At 33.7% G+C, this 11,007-nt stretch overlaps 1 protein-coding gene across 1 annotated transcript; it reads right to left on the reverse strand.

Annotated features, from left to right (window-relative positions):
* Positions 1 to 3,771: 3,771 nt before the first annotated feature.
* On the reverse strand, positions 3,772 to 11,007 carry LOC116304345 (E3 ubiquitin-protein ligase MARCHF8). The gene is made up of 3 exons (XM_031714069.2): positions 10,684 to 11,007; positions 6,114 to 6,413; positions 3,772 to 5,317 (listed from the first exon to the last, which is right to left on the reverse strand). Exons 1-3 carry the CDS (start codon positions 10,795 to 10,797, stop codon positions 4,997 to 4,999), a joined length of 735 nt encoding a protein of 244 aa, XP_031569929.1. The 5' UTR covers positions 10,798 to 11,007; the 3' UTR covers positions 3,772 to 4,996.

The following is an 11,007-nucleotide window of genomic DNA, read 5'->3' on the forward strand; positions in this document are numbered from 1 at the left end:
TACTTTTTTTATTCCTTTTATATGTTTATTTGATCTGTTTTGTATATATATATAATAAAAAATAAATTATGGAGATATGCGATTCAGAGTCGGATGTTTGTTTCACTGAATATTTTATAGCTATATTACTTATACAAATCAATTTTGAAAAGGTATTTATTCCGAAATTGTTAAACAAAGAATGTCGTAGGAGAAATCATTTAGACTACAAGACATTAAAAAGATCTGGAACTGTGGAAAAAAAGATCTGACTGGCTTCGTGTCGAACTGTACTTTCAAGCTACGTGTGTGCAAATTGTTCCAGATAACAAAACGAAATTATGAAATAACATGAGTTAATTTCCCAAGAAATAAGATGTCTTTACCTCCCACGCATGACAACGAATCCTGAAAATCAGCCGTTGTCAGTAAAGCATATAATGAATAAGAGTTTTAAGCGAAAATTAGGCTGCGTTCATAATGTATGGCAGGGGGGGAGGGGGCATGTGAAATTGAGGGGGGATCGGGAACATTTTGGTAGGAAAAAGGGAGGGATGGGCAAATTTTTATCAGAAAAATGCGGGGGGAATGCACCATTGTTGGAAGAAGCTAAAAGCCTTGCTTCGGGGGAGCGTGTTTTTATTTGCATGAGTTTAAGGGGAGTGTTGAGAATCATTCTGTACATTTCAAATTTTCACCTGCCCTCCCTCTGCCATACATTATGAACGCAACCTTATATGCATTTGTGATACGTAATTTTTTGGTAATGGTCATTTCTCACGTATAGTAAAGCTTGAAATATTTTTGAACCATTGTTAAGGAAAAAATAATTCTTCTCTACAGTAATGCTCATTAATTATTTTTCGCTTAGGTTGTTCGATGTTCGATACTGAAATACAGTTAAAGGTAATTGAATTTAGTTTCATATTGCAATAGATTATTTCAATTACAATACCCCGCCTCAAAATACGTAGCGAATCACTAATGAATTAGAGAATTCACAAAAAATATTTTAAAATGAATTTAGGAAGGGCGTTAATAAATGGACAGAATAATATTAGTAAATCACACAAGTCTGCTTGCTCTTTTAAGACAATAATACGATTTACTTCTAACTTAACTAAAATACTTCTTAAGAAGCCCAACTGTGTCTATAGCTACTAGTATTTTGAGCATACTAATTTTAAGGGGGGATAATCCTGAAAAGTTCTCCTTGCTTCTCTCGTTTTCCGGCCAGGTCTAGTACCGATAAGGATGACGGGATAGTACTGCTTGAGGACTTCTCTGCTATCCTTGTAGCATCTAGATCTCCCCATATAGAGTGGATACGAACATTATTCCTTATTTTCTTTTTCTCGATCCTCCTTCCTCGCTTTTTCACTCGTTTCTACCTCCGCAATTAAAGGAAAAACTTTATAAAACGAATAGTTATGAAATTGGATGATAATGATTTTCCTTTTTATACTCCACTATATTTGTTTTCGTTGTTTCTCCCTTCTGCTTGATCCTTTTCTCCCGCTCGCTAGCTCTATATAGAGTGGTTTTGTTTACTCATAGCTAATAAAATAGTTAGTTCATTAATGGAGTTTAGTATTTCTCATTTCAATTTTTTTTCTCTATTTGACAACGATGACACATTCAAAGAAGAAGTAAAAACCCTGTGTTAGATTGATTTTGCCTATGAAAAGAGTAAGCATACAATAGACATTAATTCCGTTTTTCCCTTTGTTTTACATATAATGGACTTGTATTGAACTTCATTTCAAACGAGGCCAAGTAAGTTTGGATGGGCTCCCTGTGTGCACAATTTTTTGCTAATGTGCTTTATCCATATTCATGTGTCTTCTCAAGCACAACCGTTAAACAAACAAACAAACAAAAAATCTAGCGAATGAAAAGTAGTCTGAAATGGGAAAGCATAAAGCCCAGGTAGATTTAGTCCATTAATCACCAAAGGAGAAGTCGATATTTGTGGATTATAGTCGAGGTAAATATTCACCATATTCAATGAGGTGAATAATTGTTTTAGTATAATTCCAGACTTGAATATTAGAAAAAAGGACGAAATTCTGGATAAAATTTTGGATTGAATTAAAGATTTTAAAGATTAGAGAGTTAAAATCTTTGATCAAGTCTCAAACCTCCATCAAGATATTTTCTTTCTTCCAGTTCTTTGATTGATAGAGTGCACGCACGCACTAAACCCGTCAATAATATTTAGTACTAATTAGTAGTAAAGATAATTCAAACAGAATCCTTTGTTTCCTATTGTTTGAGAGTAAATTCGGGAGTAAATCGGAAAGCGGCCAAGCGAGATGAGACCGTGCATGGTTCGAAAGAATCTGGTGTTATGGTCATTAGCAAACAATAGAATTCCCAGAGCATCAAATCGTTGGGAAAGGGAAAATGTTTTCTGTATTTCTCGTTCGCTTTAAATGAGTTCAATAGTCTTGCAATTTTGTGTAATATTAGTTTAAGTTCTAATTTGTATCCTGACGTAGTTTTGAGAGAAATGATCAGCGAATTTTGGAATAATGGAAGATCTAGTAAGATTGACTAAAACACTGCGATGAAAAGTGCGCATCAAATGTTTACCCCGTCTTATGCACTATACGTTTTCACGAAATCGCATAAGTCGATTACCTTCAAAATGTTCCTTTTCAAACTAGATGCAGAGTAAAACTAAATGAGCAATGACTTTTGTGAATATATAGCTCTGAAATATTAATTTCGGCCGTATGAAATCCATTGTTTAGTTTTGAAGTAGATTATGCACTATATTTAAATAATCTCAAATATCTCATAATTAGCTTGATAGATTTTTTCAAAAATCCCTACAAATGGAGGCATCTAGTATATAATTATGTGGTACGAAGCATTTTAGTGTTGAACGCTCTGCAAGGCTAAAATTATTTTCTAAACTAAAACAAATATTTCATCATAATCACGTGTTATGACATCCGATCTCATTAAAAATTGCATCAAGCATTAATTCAATCTTTATGTGACTTATGTGCAAAAAAGATTTGCAATCGGATAAAACACGTTTATGCACCAGCGTTCCAAAAGTGGAAGGTAGCGGTCAAGCGTGAGTGGGTCCAGCCACCTTAAAAACCAAGGATAGAGTGCAAACAATATAACCGTGAAACTTTAGTAATACTAAATAGCACAATTTCATGCAAATTCCAAATTCGGGAATCAAAAGAAAACCTCTTTGAGAATAGTAAAAAGTCGTGAAGAGACGTCAATTGGCTTGGTTGTTTGTTTGTTTGTTTATGGAAATAATTTTCAATTAGTGACCTCAGCGAGAATCCAAATACACGAAGTGTTAACCTAAGATTACTACAGCTGGCTAGAGTGCAAACAATATAACCGTGAAACTTTAGAAATACTAAATAGCACAATTTCATGCAAATTCCATTGTTTTCAATTGTTTAATTAGCACTATTTTGTACTATTTAGTAATTAGTGTTTCACGGATTAATTGTTTGCACTCTAATAGCAGTGAGAGACAGCACATTAAAAACCAACTACGCCCTATTTCTATTGTTTGATGTCGGGTTTGAATTTTGGAAAACCTGTCCCGGGGTTTTGAATTCAGCATTGATACTAACAGGGGAGAGCGGTGCTGAATTCAAAACCCGGGACAGGTTATCCATCGAACATTAGAAATCGGGTGTGGTTGGTCTTTAAACCAGTTAAAATGCACGCTGGGGCCCTCGGTCTTGAATTTCAATGCAAACCCTCTCCCTAGCGTTTCAACCTTTATTTAAAACACCTGTGTGCTCCATGTGAAGCATGAATCTATTTTATTTAACAAAAAAATCCAGCAACATTTGTACATGGGTCATCATTTATTTTACTTATTGTAAATTACATTGCTTTTTATGGTGACATTTCGTGTATTAATCCATATTTAGCACACTATTTTTACATACATTTTAATCAACTAACATACTATTTTCTATTTTTTTACTCTCAGTAATAAATTATAGTCTGGCCTAAAACGCCCAGGTTTAAGTTGGAGTGATTTTCATAAACCCGTGAAAGAAATACCATTAGTTAGTTTGTAATAGTGAAATGACAACAAAAGAACATAATGAAATTAGGGTCTACTAATTTAAGAGAGAATTCTTTTCGTATTGAAGCAGTGAGCGCCAAAAACTATTTTCTAGAAGAAAGGCTGTTGTACAAGGCTAAAATCTTGTTATTCAGAAAGTTTAACTTGCTTAGAAGTGGAGATGACCGATGAAAGTGGAATCAAAGTGTTAACGCAAAGCAAAAATTTTATTCGAAAATGAGGTTTAGGCCTTCATTTGCTTATTTCCCATATATTTTCTATAAAAAAGCCTGACAAAGCAACATTCTAACACAAATGCAACAAAACATCTTTGTACGATTGAAAATACCGCTTCAAACAGGAATTTTAATATAGTACATCAGTTTCTAACTGTTTAAAAAAGGTTTTGAATGTTAACCCAAAACGAAAATGGGATCAAAACTCATACGAAAGTCTAGTTTTTGGCGCTTTTTGCCATTATTGCTCATTATTGAAAAAAATTTCCTCTTAAGCTATTACATGGGTTTATGAAAACCACTCTAATTCTCAAAACATCTTGCCGATACAACTATCTAAAGTTCTATCACACTGTTTTCTTTGAGATACAAGTTTTTAGGCTTTTTTATGTTATTGGAGTATCTATATACAAAGGTATGATTGTTTTTTTGGTAAAGAAATAAAATTTATGAGAAGACACATTTTTTTGGGGAAAAAGAAACTAACAGAAGAGTAGTGTATGGGAACTAATATCTTAAAATTAAATGATATCTTACATTGATTGGTAAGGAAACTTCTTACAATTGTCAAATTAAGCTTGCTATTCACATTTTTGATTGAAAATCTATACATGCTGGGAATGGCTACCACGAACATCAAAGGTTGTAGTTTCTCATCTCTTCATCCAATGGACAAGTTGGCCATTACTTTCTTTATTCTATAACCCATTTTCAAATCCATTTAGATGTATTCTGCAGTTTCTACGGTTGTACCTGAATTCTGTACGAGAATTATTCGGTTGTAAGCCCTCAGTCTTTTCCATAACTGGACATATACTTTGCACTGAACATACATAAAGACAAGCCCTCCCGTGAAACCGATAGCAACGACCACTAACTTGGTCCAAAACGGCCAATCCAAATGGCCTTGATGGATTTCGTGTGCTGTGCGTTCGATAAGGACCCATAGTGACCAGACGACACAAGTTATTGCAATAACATGAAAAGATACCGAGCACATTATCTTTCGACGCTCACTTTGAGACATCTCAAGTGCTTGCCACTGAATTGAAAAAGAGGATAAATGAATAAGAAATGAGAATGAACTAACTAGGGGTCAGAACTTGAATATTAGTAAAGATATGGGATGCTATACGATACCCCTATGAAGCACCTCCCTTTTTTTAGTGTGCCCAGAGGGTAGTTTCACAGAGGAGGGGGGCATGGGTGATTAAGTTGCTTTTTGTAATGTTTCTCCCCCTGAAACTATGCATTAATAAACGTAATTCATCTTGGTGTAATGTTTTCCCATTTCAGATCATATGTCATTCCTTGGAAAATAAGATTCCTTGTTTGAGTTCTTTCCATATTCTTTTGTCTTGCATGCACAACCACTAAACAAAGAAATAATACTCTAGGGAATGACATGTGGTTTGAAATGGATAAACATAGCACTGAGACAAATTAGGTCTATTATAATAACAATAAAGATGACGATGATAATAATGATAATAATAAAATATAATAATGACAATAAATATTATTAGAAAACTCATTAATAATTCATGAAGAAAACACAATAGAAATCATGACCATGAAGGTGATTTTAAATCGGATAAAGATTCGTCTTCATTTGACTTTAACTTGGATTTTCTCTATCAAACTTGGTTCATTTCGTAAAAAAATCGCTACACAATGAGAACAAACATCATAAGTTTTCTAAGCCGTTCAATAATCTCGCAGATCGTGTTTTATCGGGTCTAAAACCACTCGGCTGCGCCTCGTGTTTTATACCCGATAAAACACTCCTGCTCGTTTATTAAACATTACATAAACTTTATCAAAGTGTAGTCACTTACTTTTCTAAACGGCTTCATTTTAGCCTCCATGACAAACTCATAATAACAGAGTTCACACTTTTTAGTATCAGAGCTTTTTATCCATTTCTGTAGACAGCTCTGATGAACATACCGTAGTGACCCTGCGCAATGGCATGGTGAAATTAACGGTTGGTCCACTTCTGCTTCGCAGTGACATATACGACATATTGCCATGCCTGAGGAAGCTATAGACACACAAGAAATACTCTGTTTCTGTCTTGGTACCTCCACCACATCTTCTCCGATCTCAGGGTCTTCATTAATAGGTGGATTAGATTCCTACAAGAAAAGAAACAATATATTACTGTGCGGATACTCCAACCAGGATCACTTTGATAAACTAGTATCATTAACCAATCATATTGTGACATTTAGTTCAATATTTTTAACCGGCCAATTAGATAGCACATCGATATAATAAGAGCATGAGAACATGATAATCTGATTGGCTAACACTGTCATCAGTTCAATTTCTGTCTGATTTACCGTTATCTGATTGGTCAGTTTTATTCAAGAAGTCTTGGTTAGTGTGTTCGCACAGTAAGACCTTAGTCATATGGTAATTCATGTATGTTACAAAGCGTGGATCACTCAGTAAATCTATTGGTAGAAAAATATTAATGTTCCATATATGACCTTCCTAACTTTTGGCATTAAAAAGTAAAAATTTTGACAGAAATGCTAGTCATTGTATTACTTGTCAAAGTTATTATCGAATCTAAGGTTATTTTTAGCCATGATGTTTAGCCAGGCCACATTTGCATCCATGAAGTACAAACCCAATCACAAACAACATTTTTGGGCAGCTAAAAACACTACACATACCAACTGTAGGATATCAACTTTGAAAATTAGATAAAATCAAGAACATTTGAAAAGATGGATCGAATGAAAAGAAACCCAAGCTGGTTGTTTATGCTGCTGTTGCAGTTGTGAATCATCCACTATGCGATTCAAGGGAATTTCATTATCTGACTTGGAAATTCCACAGAATTCCACTCAAAAATCAATATTGCATTTCTTGGCTTGGTTGTGGAATTCCCTTGTCAGCCAAAGAATTTTTCTATGTAAAATTTAACAACACATACTGATACACATACCATATAAAAAATTAAAATAAAGTTCTGACTAAATAAAATATTTATCGATGTTTTTTGGGACAAAAGGTACATTTCAGAAAGTGAAATTTAAATCTATTCCTTATATGGAATTATAACTTAGTTTTTTCATGAATTGGAAACAACAAGACTACAACACATTGTTGCAGCATGTAAGCATGTGAGCTTGGCTTGTCCGCACTTAAATCCCATGATGTACAATAATTGTGATGTATCCGTGGAAAACCCTATTTCAAACAAAATCAATTTTGTACTGGGTTTAAATGACAATTTAAGAAATAACTTAATTCAGGAAAAAAAGATTTTTTATTCAAAAAAAATTAGAGTGTGGAATAATTACTGTGTGTCTAATCAATAATGTATGGTATAAATGTGCCATGTAAAAACAAACAAACAAATAAATAAATAAATTTTCATTCCCAACTTGACACGAGTACTCATTATTATTCATATACAGCGTCTATTCTCACTAACACTACATTCAAATATTCATTACAAGTTGCTTTTTGATGAGGAAAGAATATAAAGGCATCTGGAGAAAAATTGAGTGAATATCGCAAATGAAATTCACACAAAAAAATATATGTGATTGCAATTTATATACACAATTGAAGAAAACAAGTAAAGGACATGTAATTACTGTATTACATGTGTGAATAAAATTATATTGCATATGATCCAATTGGCTATTAAATCAGGCCTGCTCAGAATTTAAGCATTCTTGAACATTCTACATTGCACTCTCTTTCAAATTCTGATAGAAGGCCAAATGCTTAAAAACTGCCAAATATAGAACTTGGTTAAATTAACTAGTCACAATGAGACAATGGTTAAAGTTGAGGTTTTGCTAGTTGTTTTTCCAAGTCCAACCTCGACTTGGTATACAGTGTAAACAACAACAGTTTGAATTATTTTAAATAATTATAACCACTTTTGTGTGTTGCCATCTTGAAGGAAGTTCATTTATTCATTCATTATTGTGCTTCTATCAAGTTTTGGTTGCATGCCGAAGGTTACTAAGAAGCTATGCCTCATGCAACTCTAGCTTCTTGATTGCTGAAGCAACCAACCAATTAATCCCTAAACTTGATAGAAGCAAGCTAATCAATAACCAATGCTTTTATAACATGGCAAAACCATAAAGATTCTTTGTTAATTGAAAAAAATCTCTCTTTCTAAGGAAATCTTCATTACATAACACCCACTTCTCAATCACATCAGTATGTAATCCAAATAGTTATGGATGCAAGCTTGCACAAGCTAATTAACAAATCAAAGCATGTTTGTCATTGAATCATGCTCATAAAATGAACACTCACAAACTCGCAAAATAAGGGTGAAATTTTGTATTTAGCGAGTGACAACAAATTTAACTAGCTAAGTTTTGCGAGCATGACCACAGTCCAGAAATTGAAGGACTGAAAAGTTTAGAACCTGCATCAAGTAACGTTTGTTATTCACCGTGTCCGATCGCTAGTGCATGACTTTGACATTTTTGCTAATAAAAACAAAACTTACTAGCAAGGTTTTGCTAGTGGGCTTAAAAGTTAATTTCGTGCCCTGCCATGGTCCCTTAACTGAATTCATGGAAGGTGCATTAGTAATTTTTGATGGTTTTAGCTTTAGAAAAAAGTTTTTTCATTGAGGGGAGAGGAAAAAGAGTGTAGAGTTTCTGGTAGCAGTGAAACAATTTGAAAAATTCAAAGCAGAGCTTCCTGGAGGAAGAGAATGACAATGTAGCATATTGAGTTGTACAACACAATAAACACTGAATCAAGATATGGGACCAATTTAAAGAACTATTGTTCTTCACTGACTAGCGACTGACTAGCCTCTCATGCATTTGAAAATGCTTTTATGTGTCCATGTGAACACGAGGCTAGTCAGTGCAAGACAACTGTTATTCAAATTGGTTGTCATATTTCACTTTTGTTGTAAACCTAAATCATATTCTTTTGGTAAGCCTGATAATTACAAATATAGTCTTTTGTTTTGTGAGAGTAAGTTATGAAAGCTAGTTAGTGGAAAGCAGGCAAGCTGTTTTTGAGGAGGTATGACAGAAACTTCAACTACTTTTCAGAGAGTTATTATCCTTGAAGTCGTGAGCAGAGTATAGAAGTATTGTACATCTGACAAGGGTTAACTCGAAAATAACTAATTGGAAAATTGCAGGGTTTTTCATTAAGTTTTGAAATAATAGTAGGATATCCTGAACTAGGCAGAAAGGCAGGGTTTTCATTAAACTTTGAAATAATAGAAGATCAAGGTAGTTTGAGAGAGCCAGAGAATTGAGCCTTAATGAAAACCCTGAAATCAATTGTAAATATAGTACACTGTATATATAATTTTACAGAAAAAATGTCAAATATCGCAATTTTGTTGCTCAAGAATCGACTTGAGTGTTTCAAAGAGTAAATGAATGTTAAAACCAATATAAAAAAAAACAAAAAAACTTTCCGTTGTTTTTTCAAATTCACCTTTTTGGCGCTAGCTGTCACGAAGTGTAAATTGTTTTAGTTTGTGTTACGGTCACCAAAAAGTTCGGACATTGTTCTTTTCCGTACAAATGTACTGACTATAAATGAACTATTTACTTGGTTCGTTTAGTTAGTTAACTAAATACTAGTAAAGATCATTTTTCTAGCTTGATTGAAGCTATTCTTACTGCTCTTAAGAGAGCTAACTAAAGAAATCTGTACCTAAATTTTCTCTTTAAAGTCAGTGAATTTGTAAGGGAATCCTAGAACGATGTCCGAACTTTTTGGTGACCATAACACAATCCAAGCTAGTGCCGAAAAGGTGAATTCTCTGATCGTGATAAATATCAATCAATGTTAGCATCATCATCATCATCATCATCATTATCATCACCGTTACATTAAACCTTCGTCAGGGTCAAACTTTAACCTTATTATGCTAATCCAAGGGATCAAAAGTTTTAGTGAAAAAATAAAAATATCTGCCTAAGAAACTACAGATATAGATAGCCTATTAACCAGAGACCTATAAATATAGAAATTCTAAAATGCATTGCTACTGTTATCTTTGATAATCGCTTTGAAAACAAACGCATTTGGAAAAAAATTTATAGTTCGATGGTGGTAGAGAAGCAAAAAAAACCTAACTCTCTTATATCGAACTTTCGAAGTAAAAAAATTGGATTCCGAGTTTTTTTTGGTGAATTATATGAAGCTGATGGGTCAGAACGGTTTACAAATAAACTAGAGCTAAGAATAATTTATAGAAGATGATGATGAAAGACAGAAAAAACAACGTTTTTGTTCATTTGACTGTCGTGTTGATATAAGCTTAAGGTTCAATGCATCTGGACACGAAAAAGAATATCTTTTGTCGCAGTAAGGCCTTACTTTTTCTCATCATTCGACCTTGAAAACCCGTCAGTTCGTTTCCATATACATTATTCTACTAACCTTGGAGTCTTTGTTATTATTTTGTTGTGAAGGACTTGAGTTCACCACGATTTGTTGAACAGGCATAGCGTTGGTAGGGTTCAACGACCGTGGGATGAATACAACAAGCGACATTCACTGTCCAAAAAAAAACCTTCGAATTGTTATATAAAACTACATATTTTAACCACTAACATGGTAAAGAGGCCTTCTTCTTTCACCCTGTAGGCAGGCTGATATCTAGGAGGTCTTAATGTAATTTTAAATTGATTTTTTCTCTCGTTATCTCGACTTTTTCTATAAATTTGTTTGGTACAAGATGGCGGCCTGGAATCCTTCTAATGT

The sequence above is a fragment of the Actinia tenebrosa genome, unplaced genomic scaffold (genome assembly GCF_029948245.1).
Source record: "Actinia tenebrosa isolate PJP-AT-01 unplaced genomic scaffold, QUT_ActTen_1.0 PGA_scaffold0__85_contigs__length_37466705, whole genome shotgun sequence".
In the NCBI taxonomy this organism is placed as follows: domain Eukaryota; kingdom Metazoa; phylum Cnidaria; class Anthozoa; order Actiniaria; family Actiniidae; genus Actinia; species Actinia tenebrosa.